The 21,001-nt window shown below is 36.2% G+C and overlaps 1 protein-coding gene across 1 annotated transcript; it reads left to right on the top strand.

Annotated features, from left to right (window-relative positions):
• Positions 1-556: 556 nt before the first annotated feature.
• On the top strand, positions 557-17,657 carry LOC136831529 (uncharacterized). Its single transcript, XM_067092099.1, has 3 exons — positions 557-619; positions 8,462-8,610; positions 10,094-17,657. Exons 2-3 carry the CDS (start codon positions 8,491-8,493, stop codon positions 16,670-16,672), a joined length of 6,699 nt encoding a protein of 2,232 aa, XP_066948200.1. The 5' UTR covers positions 557-619; positions 8,462-8,490; the 3' UTR covers positions 16,673-17,657.
• Positions 17,658-21,001: the final 3,344 nt, after the last annotated feature.

Below are 21,001 nucleotides of genomic sequence, written 5' to 3' on the forward strand. Positions count from 1 at the left end.
GTGCAGTATAATTGTATATTTCGGTGGCGTATCATTAGAAGTTCAACAACCCGTGTGAGAATTCCAAAAAGTGGATCCATTTGACCCCCAGGTAGGGCAATTGCCCCAGTCAGTGACCGAGAGTTGATATGCTCCTTGTTAAGGGCGTGTCATTCTTTTCAATAAAAGACCCCATATACAAACTCATGCACATACTAGTTTCAGTTTGATTAATATGTTTATTTGTGCCAACTAACTTTTCTAAGTTACAGTTTATTTTTTTTTTTTTCAAACGTATAAGAGGGTAATGATGAAATTGTCATGTAACTCCAAAATACGATTATGTTTCTTTGTGCCAACTAACTTTCCGTACAGTTTTTATTGTTCTTGCAAATGTATAAGAATAAATGATAAAATTGTCAAGTAATTTTAAGCTGTGGTTATCGGGTGCATGGCGGGATGTTGAGGACATCTGTAATCAGTTTCGAGTTTCTGCTTGACATGAAACAGTTAGTAGTATCACGTAGGTGGTAACACCTGTGACCAGTTCAGAACTGCGGGTAGGCAATTGTCTCAGTCTCACCTCACTCTCTCAAGTTGTGGAGGACGCGTCGCCACATCGCTGCAACCGATAACTAAGGTGAATTCATTACGATTTTTTTTTTTGTGAGAGACTTAATTCATGCAAGATGTGCAGTCAAAGCTTTTCAGGTGATGTTACCATTTTCATTTTGAGCTGATGTTTAGTTTACGATCACAAACTCCAGTAGCTTGCAGAGACCAGGTTTGTCCTGTTCACACAGAAGGCGCGCTCGTAAGTTGTCAAGTGCAGCTTTGAAGTGGACTTTTTTTTAGCGTTCTACTGTGTCTTCCTTTCGCTAAAGAAATTGTTTTCATCGACTCTGACGTAGTTTCTGTGGAATCGATATAATTTCGAGTGTTTGCGGAACCATACTGATAAAATTAATCATTTAATGAGGTTTTTTGTTTGCAGCTTTGATACACGCATTTTATGTTTTCCAGTGATGTTATAACTACGTTGCAGCTTGAATAGTTAAAGCTTCAGACTCAGTCAGCAAAGTTCCATCCACCTGAAGGGGAGGATGGGGTTGGAAATCTGTACCGGATCTGGTAATCAATAGCGTTTTGGTTTTACTGGAGTTCAGCCTCATACCCAGCCGACTATGCAAGCGTCATTTATTAATTCTTATTATATACAACAGCTGTTTTAGTAAGGTATATTTATGAATTGTATATTATATTATATATATATATATATATATATATATATATATATATATATATATATATATATATATATATATATATCATGTATTATTCAATTTACGTAAATTTTACGGCCCTGCAGACCAAGAAGATATGTGCGTTTTGTGTGTGCTTATAGGGTGTGTATGAATGTATGTGTTTATGTATTTTTCCTGGAATAACGGGGTTGAAGCTAACAATATAATAATTTGGCTTAATCTAGACTTCGTAAAACATATCAGTGGTGGCTTCAACAAGAATCGGAGTAAGTGAACACTGTTGCAATTATTTTCTCCCTTCCCAATTCAGTAATTAAGACTCCTTAAAGAACAAAGGCCACTGAAAGATTTCAGTGACCGCTTTCTCCTGTTCTTGAATAGTATAGATAACATAGCAGATAGAATAAAATAGATTGTCCCTAATAATTTTATGTCTGCATGAAGCCTGTTAAAAATTACTTACGCAGTTCGAGGTTCTAAATGTTTAACTAGGTTTAACAGGTTTATATTTATAAAAATATATATATATATGTTTATATATATATATATATATGTATGTGTTTATATATTTTTATATAAGGCGAAATTCAGTGCAGTGAACATTGTGTGTATTTCTCCCCATCAGTAATAAGATATCGGCCACTGAAAGATTTATATTTCCAGTTATAGTATATAGATATATAGATAGAATAAAATAATTGCTTAATTTTATGTTTGCATTCTGAGAAATTTATCACACAGTTCGTTCTAAATGTTTAAAGAATATATATATAGGATATATATATATCCTATATATATATATTATATATACTTTATTTATATAGGACTATATATATAGTATTATATAGTATATAATATATATATATACATATATATATATGTGTGTATGTGTGTGTGTGTGTGTATATATATATATATAATATATATATAATTATAATCATATTTGATTCATTTATATACCACAGGTGAAGAATAAGAGACGGGGTGTAGGTCCTGACCGGTTTCGACTTTATTTCCAAGGACTGATACAGAGTATTAGAAGTCACAAATATATATATATACTACAGGAACAGTACTATGGAAATGGAAAATAATGGGTGCTTACCCTTTTTGGATGTCCTCATACGAAGAAATAGTAATGGGTTTAAATATAGTGCGTATAGAAAACCTACTATTATTTCTTCCTATGTGCATTTCTATTCCGGACAAAACAACAAAGTTAGGAAATCAGTGTTTTCATTTATGTTTATATTGATGAGGAAATAGATAAGATTAGGAATGCAGGCCAGAGATTGAAATATCCTGACAGTGTATTAAACAGTGCATTAGAAGCGGCAAATAAGACTCTGTATCAAAACCAAAAAGAACCTTACAACACAAAAAAATTTGTTTGTACTGCCTTATAATAATAATGTGGAAGATATCCCCATCTTCTTAAGAATTTTGGTGTTAATGTCGCATTTAAGAACAATAAAACAATGAAACATGTACTTATCAAGAACTCTCTCGACCTTACCAAAGGGTGTGTTTATAAAATTCCACGTAAGTCTTGCGACAACTTTTATATTGGCCAGACGGGTAAAGCACTGGAAAAGAGAATACGCAGCATAAAAAATGTGTGAGAAATGCACAGGGGAACAGTGGTATCTTTGTACGTGTTAGTGATAACAATCATGCTATCAACTGGGAAGGGGCAAAAAGGATTGTATATTCTAATAACGCACTGGAAAGGAACATCATTGAATCTAGCTTTATAGAAGAAAGTTACAACCATAATATGAATATCAGTCAAGGGATGTATAAACTTGATCCTTTAATATCAAAAGAAATTTGTAAATTGTTTAAATTTTGATGCATGGAAATAAGATTATCGTATTTGTAAACACACTACGGGGCAGCAGTGCTAATGAGTTTTCCAACCCCGCCTCCCTGACACCTGTCGGGTGTGAACGTGATGTTTCCTATGGTCGGTACGTTCATCAGTATTGTCCCCTGAGAGTACATTGTGACTTTTAGCCAGATGAGTTTTGAAGGCCACTCCTACCTTGACACCGGCCTGTGGGTGGATCTGTAGTCTCAAATGGTTGTGTATGTTTGCCAGTACTGTTCCTGTAGTATATATATATTTGTGACTTCTAATACTCTGTATCAGTCCTTTGTCAATGGCTTGGAAATAAAGTCGAAACCAGTCAGGACCTACACCCCGTCTCTTATTTTTCACCTGTAGTGATGTGTGTATATATATATATATATATATATATATATATATATATATATATATATATATATATATATATATATATATATATATATATATATATATATATATATATATAATATGTATAGATATATATATATATATATATATATATATATATATATATATATGTACACAACTTATTCACAAGGCGCTTACGATGAAGCAGATTAAGGGCAGGAATACGATGAGATACGCATTTTGTTTCAATCCTACATTTCGTGACAACATCGCCACATCTTTAGGGACTTTCTACAAAATAAAATATAATATGTTAACATCATTTAATAAGAGCTGACTATAAGATCCAATAGTTGAAAAGGCTAAAACAATTTTAATGTTAAAATTACAATTCACAGACTTAACTTACATGCACACTCGACTAAAACTGAGACTAGAAGCACAAAAAATGATAAATAACGAAAAGGACATTTGAATATCTCGCCAAAATTATATTTATATATATATAAAAAGAAAGCCAACACATACAATCAGAAGCAAAAGTCATACACTCTTAAACTACAGCTGAAAACAGCTCCACACAGCCAACCTCTCAGCATCAAAGATAAAAATAACGGGACAGCTGAGGAATGGTTGTTTAGACTCGGAACTCGTATTTGATGTTTAATGTTTCCAAAATCAACAGTTCGTTGAGTTCCTTTGTTTGGCCAATAATTTTAAAATCTTCATATTTGATGGTAGTTTTACATTTAATGTAAATATTCTTTCCGTTATTTGTAATTTTTTGTGCTTCCAGTCTCAGTTGTAGCCAAAGGTGTATGTAATTTAAGTCTGTGAGTTGTAATTTTAACATTAAAATTGTTTTAGCCTTTTCAACTACTGGATCTTATAATCAGCGCTTATTTGATGTTAACATATTATTTTTTATTTTGTAGAAAATCCCTGAAGATGTGACGATGTCGTCACGAAACGTAGGATTAAAGCAAAATGCGTATCTCATCGTATTCCTGCCCTTAATCTGCTTCAATATATATATATATATATATATATATATATATATATATATATATATATATATATATATATATATATATATATATATATATATATATATATATATATGAATGTGTTTTACTGTAATACAACAGTATAATATGAAGATAAAAAAGCCCATAAAACATTGTATGAACTGCCTTACCTATGAATGTTTTATATATATACCCTTGTACCTATCATCTGTTCATATTTTACCAGTGAAGGGGGCTTAGAAGGGAGTGTTCGAAATATATGGTTAAAACGTTCATACAGTTGTTTTATGGGCCTTTTATGTATATACACAGTATGTATGTGTATGTGTAAATACATATAAATTTATATATATATATATATATATATATATATATATATATATATATAGTATGTATGTGTATATATATAAATATATATAAATATATATATATATATATATATATATATATATATATATATATATATATATATATATATATACGTATAAATGTAGTAAGATGATGGTTACAATAAAATTCAGTTCATCGACATTTTCTTGATTTGTTATGAAAGTGCAAAATGGCCCGGGGGCGAGGGGGGCGAGGTGGGCACGTTGCCTGTTCAGGCAGCTTCTCTTGAATCCTCCCACCAATCTCACACTCACGCTGTTTCACACCAACCCCACAAATACTAATAAAAATTATGGGTTTTTCACAATTCTCACAAATAAATCCGTTTAACAGCATATTTCATCAGAAACTACTCATACGTAATATAATGAGTCTTGAGATGGAAGAACAAAAATAAATCTGTGTAGAGAGCTTTCGAGAATCTTTTCGATTCCAATTTCAGTCTCTCGATTTCCGAAAGCTCTCTGTAGGGATTTATTTTTCAAACGTATTTGCACCCATACACAAAAGTGGATTTGTTTCTCCAATATATTTCATGTTCAAAATTATACAGAGGTCGATGGTACGTGATTGAAAATAAGATAGAAAGTGGTTGTCCGGGTTTGTTTCTAAATATACAGACAGAAGTGGCACTTCTTTTCACATATGTTCTTTATCACGAGTGAGTCGTCTCTGTAACAGGCGTAAAGTCAACGCCCTGTAGATCACCTGAGATTTAGTGGCTGTTCCGGTAATTGGGGCGGCGTCAAATGCCAGCAGAGGCCGTCGACCAGAAGGTTTGTTACCCCTTCAACTGCCCTCACAGCAAAGCGCTCTGTGTCTAGACTCTGTCATCAAAATGTGCACAACTTTTTGAGAGAAGGGTTTTTGTATTATTCAGTCATTTAGTTATAAGCATACCCGCTTACAAAGATTCATATGACAATTAGGACGCTATTGATATAAGAATTGTGTATGTACATAATATACATATATATATTTCTATATATTATGTATATTATATATAGATATATATATGATATAAATATACTGTATATTATATATATATATATATATATATATATATATATATATATATATATATATTTATATATATATATATATATACAATATATATATATATATATATATATATATAGGGGTGACTGGTACAATACATGCCAAATCAAAGTCCTTCAAAGAAGGGGTCTAATACAAATGGGAAAACAAGGCAGGAAGATATATGTATGTGATATGTACGGTATATATAAAAGCCAAATCAAAGACCTTCAAAGAAGGCATATATATAAATATATATAAATGCTGAAAACAAGCACTGTTAAAAGAAGAACATATATATATATATAAATATATATACACATATATATATATATATATATATATATATATATATATATATGTGTGTGTGTGTGTGTATTTATGTATTTTCCCCTGGCAAGTTGAAATTCAGTGCAATAATGAAAATTGTTGCTGTCATTTTCTCCCTATCAGTAATAGCACCCCTCCGGCCACTGAACGCCCTCAGCTTTTTTTCTCCTGTTCCGAAAATTATAGGGAACTCTGATAGAAAAGAAAAAGATTTATTGAATTTCTACGTGCGCGTGAGGCCTGGAAATATAACCTACGGAGTTCTGGTTGTGTAACAGGTGTGTTTAACACAAGGTATGTTACAGAGGTGTGTTTAACACAGGTGTATTTAACACTGATGTATTTTAACACAGGTGTATTTAACACTGATGTATTTTAACACAGGTGTATTTAACACTGATGTATTTGAACACAGGTGTAGAGGACCCTGTCATTGCCATAAAGAAAGTTGCCTGTTAGGAAAATTTTGGCTCTTGGATTGTTTTTTCTGGGGAAATATATTTATCGTAGCATTATCACTCAGAAGATGAACCCTATTCTCATGGAGCGACCCCACAGGGACCACTGACCTGAAATTTAAGCTTTCGAAGACCATGGCTTTGATTAGGGAGGATTAAGAGAAGGTAAAGGGAAATATATAAGGAAGAGATCCCACACTTATTAAAAAAGAAAAATAAATAAACAAATAAACTGACAGATGAAAATGTATTCAAATGCAAGGAGGCTAGTGGTAGGGTAGTGATACGTTGCATCTTCGCCTGAACTTCTGACGTTCCAGTCGCAGGACAATCTCTGGGAGGCCGTTCCACAGTTCAACGGTGTGTGGAATAAAGGACCTCCGGAACTGAGAAGTTCGACAGCGAGGCTAAACATTTACTGCATACTGGTGCTGCTGTTCAACGAATCTGGCTGCTCTCGGCTGACAAAGGGATCAGGGATCAATTGTGAATGTGAAAGATTTCTGTTGAAATACAACTTATGAAAAAGTGACAGACAAGAGACCATCTGTCGATGGTCCAAATCATGGCTGTTGCTATTGGGAAACAGAAAGCTGCCACCACGAGCCACTCTATATCTAAAAGAGATAACTCTCTGGCAGAAGCAGATGTCCACACCGGAGAACAGTATTCTAGTAAATGAATTACAAGTGACCTGAAACAGGTTGCATTGATTTTATCATTTATAAACATATGATGCCTTACGAACCATACCTAACTTTCGTGCGGCATTTGCTGAAACTTTAATTAGATGTTTCTCAGCAGTTAGAGCTAGAATCCTTGAAGCTTCTGACCCATTCAGCAAAGTTCCTTCCACCTGAGGGGGAGGACGGGTGGGAAATCTGTACGGAATCTTTTAATCAATAGCGTTTTCGTTTTACTGGAGTTCAGCCTCATACCCCACCGACCACACCATTCACTGATCCGGTCCATGTCCCGAATGAGGCTGAGGGCAGCTCCAATTCTCATAAGTGGAGACTTTACTACACCCACAAGTGTTGCATCATCGGCATACTGAACAATCTTGTTTTCAATTCCAACAAACATATCACTTGCATGCACTAAAAATAACAGTGGACCAAGAACACTACCCTGTGGAACTCCAGACACAGTAGGTTGAGGATTTACATGTTCTTTCATAAGTTCCGTATATCCGGGGTTTCTGACGCCATTGAAGTTGTAAAATCGAAAACGCTCCTTTTCATTTTTATTTTTATTCATACTTTTATTTGTTGCTTTGGTCGTGAGTGTAACGGGGTACTAAAATCAAATGGTAAAATAAGATTACTTAACGCTCGTTTTTGTCTTCTATGATTATTTACAAATCGTTTTTGCCCTTGTTCTTCTGTGGTACCATTTTGCTTTGAGGTGCTTTCGATGTGAACGTTTTTGTATCCGAGCGTCTCCCGTTAGGACAGAGAGAGAGAGAGAGAGAGAGAGAGAGGCTTGTAAAATAATAATAATAATAATAATAATAATGATAATAATAATTTTTGTTTCAGCTCAGGGTCATGTACAATGATTATACAAAGTAGAGACAGTACTATACACGAAACCTAGACACACGAGATAAAATGATATAAAAATGATAATCGGTAATATCCACAGTTACTGAAGCAGTAGCAAAAATAGCATTCATATGACAGTAATAACATATTAAGAATAATGGCTGTTCACGATACTTATTTGCTCCTTCCCTTTTCTCATTTGCTGAAGGTTCCCTCAGAGGTGTAGACGAATGAATCATGAGACCTCCCCTGTGGACGTTGGCTGTCTGGTTACTTTCCATCCCTCCTGCCTCACCTAGTCACTTCAGAGGCGCCGTTATCATGATGAGACCGACAGGCTCCGGTTATGAGAGAGAGGTATATATTTCGTTATGCCTAAAGTTTGGTCTTGGATGAGTGCGTCAGTCGTTTTCCAAATTGACCTCCATGCCACTTTTCAGCCAAACAAAAAGTTTACTGAAGTACATAATTCATATATCACTATAATCCTTAAATCACTGGCTTGACGATGTTTAGTGATGAAATTGAGAAACACTACTTTTCTTCAGGTAAAACTGAGGTTTAATGAAAGTTATAACTTTTGAAAGACATATTTCACGAGGAGAGGTCGCAACATAGATGTTCACTCGATGACGGCTGGAACAGACTGACCAGTTTCCAGCCTTGTGACTGGCTGATCAATGGCCAATCAGGAGCGTCGTAGGAGGGGGTTAGATATTAGATACATGGGTGATGTGATAATACCTGAACTAGAGTGTTTGAAGCTGTGTGTGCTCTTTTAAAGATAAATCACCTGTGCTAATGTGAGAATGATGCCGAAGTGTGGTCAGCAGTTTGAAACAGTTTCCTCAAGGTAACTCTGGGTGAATGATGAATAATGTCATGAATGATATAGCCTTAGATGAAGAAGTGGATAACGTTGGTCAATAATAGTGACAAAACTGTGTCGTTAGTCAAAATGTGAAGTATTTGTGATGTCATGTTCTTCCAACTGTGCTCTTGACAAGTGTGCATAGTGAATGTTTCTCAGTCAACTACCATCAAAGAATCTTTCCTTGAATTTTATGACGCTCGCCCAGATTACCCTCAACCTTTTTGCCTTAGGGAAAACCATTTTTTAAATGCACATAACTTAAATTTACCAGGAATGTAATGGTCATTTTTCAAAATTGTATGAATTCTCCCTGAAAGTTACGAAAAGTGTCCCTATGCAACTAGTTTATAGGGGTTATGAAGGATGTGATAGAGAAGATAATTCAGTCGATTTTTATGAAGCATATTTTAGAATATAAGAATGTGAGATTCTTTTATACTGATGGTTCCAAAGCCAGTGTTCCCATATGGCCTCAGATTTTTCAGCAGAACTGTTTAGAATTTTACCTGCCATTGAAACAATGGCTATAATTAATGAGGATAGTTGTACAGAGTGTTCAGACACTTAAAGTGTACTGGGAGAATTTGGCGTTTATAAATATGAATTTAACGCTACATACTGTACTAAATAATCAGGAATTACTTATTTACATTAAGTTTAAGATATGCTCTTATACGGCATAAGAAATTCTTTATCAGTGATTTTTTCATTATTCTTGCCATATTTACCCAATAGTGATTATTGTAAGAGTTATTTGGGGTTTATGTGATCAAAAAAAGGTTGTTTGGATGATCATCATGTGTATAGCGCTCTTTTACATAGGTTGTTCTGGTGTTATGAGGCACTACTGTATAAGCACAACACCTAAAACTAAAATCCAAAACATTCATAAGAAAAACCAGTAGCAAGAGGTCATGTTTCTTTTGAAAATCTTTCAGTGTTATTAATTTGAAATTTACATTTCAGATGGAGATATCATTTCAAATTGCATGGCGGCGTGACTCCTTTTATACCATGTGTGATGAAGACACAATCAACTCTTTAGAAGAGTCATATGATACATTGTTATGCTGGGAAGGATGCGAAAGTGCCGATATTGGATTAACAATGGCATATTACTGCACTGGCTTCAGCCGTGAAGAAAACTGGTCATTTGGTGGACGAACCATGATAATGAATTTTACTGGATCTGGCAGTAGAGGTGTTTTGGTATTTGAGGGCGGTGACTGGTTGTCTCCAATTAATGCAGGCTGGTACGTTGCAGTTTCCAACAGTCTTCTGAAAAGAAATGACACAGGGAAGATCAACTCAACACCTAGAGTTATCACAGCCCCTGTGATAAAGCTCAAGGAAAATTGTGCCCATAATATCTCATTTCCCATTAATGATCCTGATGGCGATGAAGTAAGGTGTCGTTGGGCTCAGGGATATGATGAGTGTGGTGGTGCTTGTGATGCATTCCCTAACGCTGTCTTGGATAACGAAACATGTGTCATTACATACGAGGCAAAGTTTGGTTCAGGCATATATGTTGCAGCCATCATGATTGAAGATTTTATGCCTGGCTCAGACGAAGCCCTCAGTAGCATTTCTCTTCAGTTTGTGGTTAAAGTATATCCGTCAGATCAGTCATGCTTTGATATGCCCCACTTCATTAACCCAACACTGCTTTCTGGTTCATGCGTTGCAGTCCCTCAAGACACTGTTTTCTCTACTCAGCTTATTGCAAAAAGTGACAGGGAAGATGCAGACATAACTGAAATATTGACTGTATCTCCTGAAGGCTTTATGAAATCTCCCATGTATTTTGCTCCAGATTTACACGCTTTTTTTGTGAACATATCATGGTCTCCAAGTGCTGACCAGATGAATCGAAGTCATTCCTTTTGTTTTACTGCAGTTGACTCATTTGGTGATACAGGCATTCAGAATTGTATTACGTTAATGGTAGGCACCAAACAACCATCAATCATATCTGTGAACATAAATCAGGATTCCTTTGGTATCTATGAGATCGTCCTAGAATTTGATCATCCCATCCAGTATCCAGCTACTGTACAGGAGGTGAACTTTAAAGATTATGAAACAAATTCATCACTATATCGTATTATTATAGTGGAATCAAAACAAGTGACCTTGACTCAGCCTCACACTTTAATTATTTACCCTCACTTTAACTTTCCAGAAAACAGAAAGGTGTTTATGGAAATAGACAGAAGCATTGTGGTTAGTCCAGAAGGATGTAACCCAGGAAATGAGGAAATCAGAGATAAGAATTTCGTAAGTTTTATACCTCATGATTTAAGACCTCCAGTAGCAACCTTTATAGATGCCCCATCCAGAACCAGAGAAAATGTTACCTTTACTTGGACAACTGATGAACCAGCAAGGAGTATCTGCAGTTTAGACAACTTGGAACTTGTTGATTGTTCAAGTGGCATATTTAATGCTGAGAACCTCAAAGAAGGTAAACATACATTACTTATAGAGTACAGTGACAATTCTAACAATTCTGCTAACACATCACATACTTTCTATGTTGACTTAACAGCCCCCAGCATTATCTTTGAAAATGCTCCTGCGGCAGTTAGTAATGAGGTTAATTTCAATTTTGTTTTTTCATGTGGTGAACCAGAGAATGATTGTATTTTCTACTGTGATTTTCACAAAAATTTCTCCAAAGACACAAATTTTTCTCTGTGTTTTGGGAATTCATTTTCCACTCCAACACTGGAGAATGAAGCTGCATACGATCTCTCTGTATATGCAGTAGATTCTGTTGAAAATGTTGGTAAAAGTTTTACTTACCACTGGGTTGTAGATCTTGTAAGCCCTACAATACTTGCTAATGATAGCAGTGTTGAATGTTCTTCCTATATGGAGGGCCTCTTAAGCACTGCCATTGTAACAGATAATATGGACCCTAATCCAGATGTTTCATACACAGATGACAATGATCCTTGTGTTATAACTCGTACATGGAAGGCTACTGACCATGCAGGAAACACTGCTTTGTTGGAACAGAAAGTATTGCTGTTATTCGACCCTTCTTTGTCAGTGTTACCTTCCATATTTGTTACATGTTCAGACACAATTAATGGAAAAGAGTTTGTTCCGACAGACACAGCCACAGCCCCCAATCCATGCGGGAGACCTTTAGATTTATCTTATACTGACTATTCTGGCACTCCAGTCTGTCCAGGGCATTTTAATCGAACGTGGACACTTAATGATACTTGTAGTGGACTGCACATTCAGCAAGAGCAGATCATAAATCTTTACAGCTCTTGTCCAGGAGATGCATGTGGCCAAAATTACTCAGAACCTCATGGATCCTGTTATCGAGGCAAATGCCTTTGCAGTCGACCATGGCATGGAGATTCATGTGGTATCCTCATTCAGGAACCTATTTTTAAGCCAGTGATGTTCCAGTCTCTTCTAGAGTATCAAGACTATGAAACCAACATAATTCTCTTGCAAGGAACTGAGCCTGTTACGCTCAGTCTTATATCTGCTCCTGAAAGAACTCGGCTAGAACATTCAACCAGAAGACTGATACTTCAGAAAGCCCCAGCAGGAAATTTAACTTTCACTTTATCAGCTACAAATGAAGTTGGGATGGATGAGATAACAGTGAATGCAATAGTAAATACCACATATTCACCTTCTTTAAATCTGTTGAGTAAAACACAGTTTCTGAAAGATGAGCCTGTACCTCTGAGTGGGTCCGTATCCTACGAAGGTGAGAGTCCTATCAGGGACACACTTAATGGGCGTGTTCCAGTGGTAATTGATATTGAAAATCCTTCCTTTGCAAAGAGCCAGATGATTGAAATTTTCACTGATCAAAATGGACAATTTTCTTTCCCTTATAATCCAGGATCACTGTTATATGGAAAGTTTAAAGCATCTGCTAGACACCCTTCTAAGCCCAAAGGAGCACCCCAAGTTGAATGGGAAATACCTGGCATGAGCACACTTTATAAATCAGTATCTTTGTATGGAGAGACCAATGGTACTTACAAGAACTTTTATTCAAATGTAACTGTCTTGTTTAATGACGGTGGTTCAGATCTCCATCAGATTCAAGGAAAGTTTGGTCCAAATGAGTATGTCCATGTGATTGTTACTTTTGGTAAACAAGAGGGGTTAGTTGGCACCTTTGAGTACGGAAGCCAAATTGCCCTAAACATAGATCTTGAAACAAGTGGACCAGCATATTTAAAATTTCCCATAGTGGTGGAATCACAAGAAAATGTCAAACTTTTAATCACTGTAGAAGTAGATATCAGGCAAGTTCTTCCCATTTTTCAAATTGATCCACCAAACGTGGAAACTGCAGTCTGCATTGGATGTCAAAAAATGATTGAGTTTAAGGTTACAAATCTGGGAAAAACTAGTGCTGATAATGTCAGCCTGATAGTTCCCGATTCTTCTTATTTCACAGTTTCTGATTTCCTTGTAAGAGAAAATAGCAGAAGTAATCTTGGCAGTCAGGAAACAGCCAAAGCCTCAGTACTTATTACAATACCAGGAGACAAATCCCTTGGAATGATATCTGGAAGCTTTCTTGTTAACAGCATATCTGCAAGAAAAGAGGTGCCGTTTTCCATACTCGTCACCTCAGACAATATTGTGAATTTGACAATAGAAGTTGAAGATGAATATACATACTTTGCTAAAGGAAGGCCCTTAGTTGCAGATGCGACAGTAACTCTTACCAGTAGCAGGCTCAACATTCAACTTGAAGGGTCAACTTCAGGAAACAACGGCAGTGTCACTTTCTTTAATGTACAAGAAGAAATGTATGAAATTGTTGTTGAAGCCCCAGACCATAAAGGAAAGAAGGAAATAATTATACCATCAGCCATCACTCCTACCATTACTATCTTCATTGAGAGAGAGGCAGTTACAATTAAATGGACAGTTACTCAAACTGATGTCGAAGATGTTTATGATATTACCCTTGAAGCTGATTATAAAGTAAATGTCCCAATGCCTGTTGTTAGCATAACACCAAATATGATAGATGTCGAAGATTATGAATTGGGTTTAAAAGATACTATAGAATTTAATGTCACAAACCATGGACTTATTAGAGCAGATAGTGTACAGATCAGTTTACCTTCAGAGCATCCATCTTTAATGTTTGAATTTTTAAGTGAGGTTCCAGAAAGTGTTGAAGCAAAGCAGTCAGTCAAAATCCAGGTTGGAGTAAGTCAGAGACAAAGACAGAAAAGATCGACAACCTGTACTCTGACATTTTTAATTTCACTTCATTATGGATTCATATGTGGTGAATTTCAAAGTAGAACCGTTCCTGTTTTACTGTCAGGAAAATATTCTGTTCTGTGTCAGCCATCCACTACAACAGATGGACCAGATTGGTCAGGTGTAACATATGATCCAAGTGGAACAGGTAGACCAGTTGGACCAGGTGGATTTTTTGATTTTCAGGGTTTTGTTGTGTCTGTAGATACTTCACATTTTTGTGATGAATGTCTTTCAGAAGTTTTTGATTGTATTCCTTTTCAGAAGCTGTTTAAGAAACTTTTTAGAAAGGTGTTCAAAAAATATTTTCCACATGTAAAGGATACATCCTCTGATAAATACGCCGATTCAATTTTCTCTATAACCAAATGTACCATCGACCATTTAGATATGAATAACATTGTGGATGCTGTGAAGTATTTGATGTGCATGGCTTTTGATGTTGAGGATGTATTCGACCTAACTCCTACCTGCATTGATAATGTGATTTATGAATGTGTTTATAAAAGTATCAAGATCAGTAAAAGGGAAGTTTCACAAGATGTTTTGATTAAGAAAATAAGGAATTTTGTTATATCTTTTTCTGGTATCATTTCAAGCATCCGGGCACTTGAAGAAATTTTTGGAGATGAACTCTGGTTACGGAATGGGAATTCATCCTGGGTAAATAACGTTCTTATACCTGTGTTTCAAGATTCCAGTGAGCTTGGAATCTTTGTCTCCTCACAAGAACTGCAAAACATGAAGGACAGCATATTTTCTGATGGTATTAATTGGGATGATAAGGAAAAACTTGTGCAACGTTTCAACACAACTCTTGCAAATTGGCAGAATGGAAATCTAGAGCCTGTTGATGGCAGTGAGAATATGATATCGTATTCACTCTTGGAAAAATACCTCCACAACATAAGTGCCATTGATAAAATGACCAAAGACCGAGGGTTTTCTTCTTATGTGGAAGCATTTAAATACGATTATGATGCATTATCTCAGATTGAGGACATTAATGAAGAGGAGGGGGTGTGCGCTGTTGTGCGGATACAGATTAAGCAGAGAGCAACTTTAGTACGTGAAGGGTTTACTGCTACTCTCGAGATTGAAAATAAGGAGAAAGCAAATCTGGAGAACATACATGTCCAGATTATTATCACTAACAAAGAAACATTTGAGGTTGCAACAGAAAAATTTGCTATTGGGAAACCAACTTTAAGTGGGCCCTTAAGTGGGACAGATGGAAATGGAACTCTCCCAGCAGAGTCTAGTGGAACGTCCAAGTGGCTCATCATTCCATATTCGGAGGCTGCTCCAACTAAGGATGAAGTATATGATATTGGAGGTAAACTTTCATATACAAGTGACGGCAACCAAGTTGAGATTCCGTTTCTTCCTACATCTGTAACAGTGCATCCAGATCCATCTCTGGTGGTTCATTACTTCTGGGAGAAACACGTCATTTCTGATGACCCTTTCACAGATGAGGTTGAACCTGCTGAACCTTTTTCTCTGGGTGTAATGATAAAAAATGAAGGATTTGGAACAACGTATAGCCTGAAGATAACATCCTCCCAGCCAAAGATCATCGAAAATGAGAAGGGACTACAAATATCTTTTCAAATGATTAGCAGCATGCTTGGTAATGAGAAAATAGAACCATCTCTTACAGTCAACTTTGGAGACCTTCTCCCAAATGCAACGAAAACAGCAAGATGGTGGATGACGTCCTCCCTGATTGGGACCTTCATAGATTACAATGCAACGTTTGAAAACAGAAATCCCCTTGGAGACCCAAAGTTATCTTTAATAAAGAAACTCACAGTTCATGAACTCATTCAGAACATTATTGTTCCAGGGGATGATGATGATGGTATCTTAGATTTCCTTGTAAATGATGATGAAGATATTTGTTCATTTCCTGATAAGATTTATAACTCAAAAGATATGTCTTTCATGCCTGTTCAAGTTGGTAAAGTTACAGGGATTGGCTATCAGTCAGTAAACCAAGTCACTACTTTGAGAGTAGACACCAAGGTGGCAAGGTCCGGTTGGAATTATTTCAAAGTACGGAGTTCACTCTTGGAAAACTTTCCTACAGGAAAACCCATGAAATTAAGTAGACAGGATGGTGGACTTACCATCTCTGACAGGGTGTCATTACCAAAGGAAAATGCCTGGATATCTGTGGATGTAGTGAGCAAGAAGAGGAAAAAGTTTCTGAACATTGTGGATTATAGTGGCAATGCATCTTCAAGAGTGTCCTATTTTTTAGGCTTTTGAGATGTTTCCAGCGACTTCAGGATGTAAGCTGTTCCACAACTTTTGTTCATCACCCTAATATTCATCTTAGTCAAGAAAGTTCTGTAGAGATGGCTGTTGTGGGAAAGCTGAGTACATTCAATGCTTGTAGAATGTTTAGAAGTTGCTTTTCAGTAACCTTAGAACTCCTGTACTGATATTTGGTGTTAATTCATGTTCCTTAATTATTCGGATAAGATTTTAGAAGTTAAGCACTGGGAGTTTTTATTATTCTTGCTCGCACAGATTTTTCACTTTTAAACTTGATAAAAGAAAAGGTTTAATGTAAGAAAAATAATGTTGTTAATTTGATGTGTTATGTTAATGGTCTAGTGATGGATGGAAAAGAATCTAAATAGTAATCTTGTGATGTAGCTATATTCCTAGTACTGTACCACAATTAAAAAGCAGTGCAGCTAAGTCTTGTTGCAGAGGTTTGATTTGGCAGTCACAGCTATGTTCCCTAACCTTCATCACGAAATGATATTAAATGAACGTTGTCAAAAGGTTTTAGTTTATTTTAGATTGATAAAAATCCCCCAAAATGTAGGAGAATTATCAACTTGGGTTTGAGATTCATTTAGAGATGTATACCAGAATGTAAAGATTTACAAGGAAAAATTCAGTGTATGAGAAACAGAACTCGAAAGAAATAATTTGGCCTCACTTCTGGTGTACCAAGTGAAATTACTCCAGCTCAGACCAAGTACAGTACATATAGAGTTGGGCTGTTCCATGAAACTCCTGATGTTAGACAGATCTGCTGGACTTTGATTTTTTTTCTGAAATTTTTTCTTTTCAACCAAAAGGCATTTTGGAAATCCCAACCAAACCACCTTAATTTTTCACATTTTATTTAAATCTAGAGCACCGTGTTAAGTGTTGTAGTTTTCTAATCAGCAGATGTATTTCTCTGGACAAGGGAAAATTATGTAACAACATTTGTCAAATAAAGAATTGTAATGATTACTGACCACTCTTCATCCTTCTGATACGCTCTTAAGGTTACCGAAAATCGATTTTTAATGCTTGAGCCATGACACTTGGTTCTTGGCTCGTACAGTAGTACGCATACAAGGGACGCTCAGGATGGAGCAATGTGTGTTGATATGGACGGTAGAAGAATGAAAGCAGTTTGTTTAAGTATTTGGGAGTAAATGTAATGGAAGAGTAGGAAGACGTAAGAGACGAGTCATATTATAGGCGAAGCATGAAAGGCATCAGGTTGTTTCCAAGGGATTGGGTAGACACTTGAATTGTGTCTGGAAAGTTAGGTGTGGAGTGCCATAGCTAAAATATAAGATGTGACATGTTGTGTAACATTTGATGTTTGTGCTTGGTTTTGGAGCCAGCTAGTTGAGATTCCAAAATTCGTCCTATTGAAGTTAGAGGGGTGGTTCTGTAAGAAACCCATGTAATGGTTCTCCCACAGTCACTGACAAAACTCGAAGACATCTCTATAACTGAACTTGGAAGTAATTTAGGAAATGCTACAAATGTGATATTATGTTCCAGTGTCTGGGTGTAGTATTAGTGTATAATCTGAAGTGATAACACTGGCCAAACTGAGGAATGTTGCCAAAGGTTTGTTTACTTTAATCTCAGTTGGTGGAAAATGAACTTGTTACTTAGCTGAGTTGTTTTGGTGACATAATCCAGATTCTAGAAGCATGCAAAGGACGTCATTTTACTAAGAACATGTCTCAAGTTACAGAGATAATTTAACACTAAAAAGCTAATTTGAGATGTTATTCACCATTTTATTGGTATGATTGGTCATCATATGAAGCAAAAGTGGTTTGGGCTATACTACTGTATTAGAAGAAATGTAAATAGTATGTAATAACTATGCAAAAAGGGTTGTATAGCTGGGGCTTACACAAGCCTAATTTGCATTTTTTTTCTAAATAGGCGACCAGTATTAATACAGGCAAGCAAAAAAGGCAAGTATGGAGTTTACAAACCAAAGGTGGAGTTAGAGAGAGAGATTCATATTGGCCAACATTGTAGATCAAGTGTTTTGCTGTGTAGTAGAATCAGCTACCAAGTTGCAAGTGCCTACAATAGAGTTGCCCCAAGATCCAGTCTGAAATGTGTTTCTCAAAATACACCAATGTGGATGGTAGGCTGTAGGAAGATGCCTTATTATGTAGTACTTCACTGAAGCTTCTGAGGGCCAGTAGTCAGCCTAAGGTGTTTTTCTGTGGGTAACATTCCTGTAGGCTGGACAGAATCCTGGCCTAGTATGCAGTTTGTGTAAGACTCTGACTAACCCTAGTTAGGGATATACAGTGTAAATGTGAGAGGTTTTGTTTTGTGCAATTTGAATCTCTTTTTGCAGGTTAGGAACCTTGCCTAAGGGGTACTTTTATTACCTACATAACAGATTTTGTGATTTAGGAAAATGATATGGTGCACCAGTTTCTTAGATACCTTAGAAGGGGATATTTTTAACTGACCTGTAAGAGTACTGTATTTCAGAGAGCTGTTTCATGTATTCATGTTTAGGTATAATGTCAAAATATTGCATTATGTACAGAGAGTTTGCTCACTGTATGTGCAGTAATTTTGTCCATAATTTTTTTATGAGTAACTTTGAAGCATTAAACTAAATTTAGCATGTGGCCATAGTTTGGTTGAATCACCACATCCAGCACTGGTAAAGATAGACTCATTTTTTTTTTTCAAACAACTCAACTTGCCCTCCCAAGAAAACGCAACTATTCTTGACACTCCAAGCAGTTTTTCCCACCCTTGGTCATTCTCTGTTGGTTTGTGGTTGTCTCTCTCTCGGGTGGCACCACGGCTGGTGGCAGCAACCTAAAACTAACCCAGTGTGATGTGGTAGTTAACAGAGCATTTGGAGCGGTTGTGGAAAATAAAGGTAAGATTTTCCCAAGATGTAACCGAGTACCAGGACCTTTCCCTGAAAAAAGCAGGACGCCATATCGTAAAAACTAACTATAGAATTTTCGTTAAAATAACCTCATTATGTTTCCCACACCCAAATTACAGATGGGAAATTAATCTAACCTAACCCAACCTAACCTAACCTAGGGGCATGGCTAAAAAACCTGGGCTGGTGCAATACTAGCATACATCTGAGGAATTTGCGACCCGGTGAAGGTACTGCCGATGCTTGGGAAATGGTCCTATGGGTGGAATTTTATGTATGGCTTATTGAACCGACTCTCCTCTGCGAATTCCTCTTGAATTTGTTGAAATCAGCTGTTTGCCAGTACTTGCAACAGAAGAATCAGTAGTGTTAGAAATGTGGAGATGTAAGGAAGAAGAGATGTAAGTTAAGAGTTAGGACTGAATGAGAGCATCTGTCGGAGTATTTTGAGATGGTTCTGTCATGCGGAAAGAATGGAAGCCAGTAGTTGTGGGATGAGTGCATGATCCAGAAGTGTTTGGGAGCGGGTGGAGGAGAGGATGACCAAGAAAGGGTTGGATAAAAGGATGTGTGTGGATGTATGAAATGGTTAATGTTGTGGATGCTTTATTGTTCATGGCCTTCGTCCATAAACCAGCCGTTAATAATAAAAGGGACAGGGACCGTTGTGTTGTATTTCTTTGGCGCCATCCCATGGAGATGGAAATGGCTTGTTATATATATATATATATATATATATATATATATATATATATATATATATATATATATATATACATATATAATATATACATATATGTGTGTGCATGTATTTGTATACATACGTAAATATAAATACACACGTATTTATATTTACGTGTACATATAGAAACATAATTTCGATAACAATAAGGATGCTTTGTCACACAGTAGCGTGGGTGTGCGAACGTTCTCTCTCTCTCTAGAAATAATACATGTATATATATACGTGATTTATACAGTATATTTATACATACATACATATATGCATATATATAGAGAGAAAGAGAGCATTCGCACACCCAAACAACTGCACGACCAACATCCTTATCTTTATCGAAATAATGCCACTTTTATTTCTCTCGAAAACTCCCGTCTAAACTTGATCATCGTTCTGGGAACCTAACGAAATAAATTGAACTTTTTGCCCTTCCTTACATAACCGAGGACTTTATCACAAGAGGAAGAACGTCATGGAAAGTTTCCAGCGCCTGTTGGAACCTTCCTAGTTTCCAGAATTCCCCGATTTTGTTCAGGTGGAACGCTGGGGTTGTTTTGGGGGGTGGGGGTGGGACTGGCTGTGGCATAATCAGGTATCAGTATCTCGCAATAACCTGATTTCTTTTTCTTTTTTTTTTACTTGAATATTATTACCTGTGTAATAATATGATGAGTAC

The sequence above is a fragment of the Macrobrachium rosenbergii genome, chromosome 48, assembly GCF_040412425.1.
Source record: "Macrobrachium rosenbergii isolate ZJJX-2024 chromosome 48, ASM4041242v1, whole genome shotgun sequence".
NCBI classification, from domain to species: Eukaryota; Metazoa; Arthropoda; class Malacostraca; order Decapoda; family Palaemonidae; genus Macrobrachium; species Macrobrachium rosenbergii.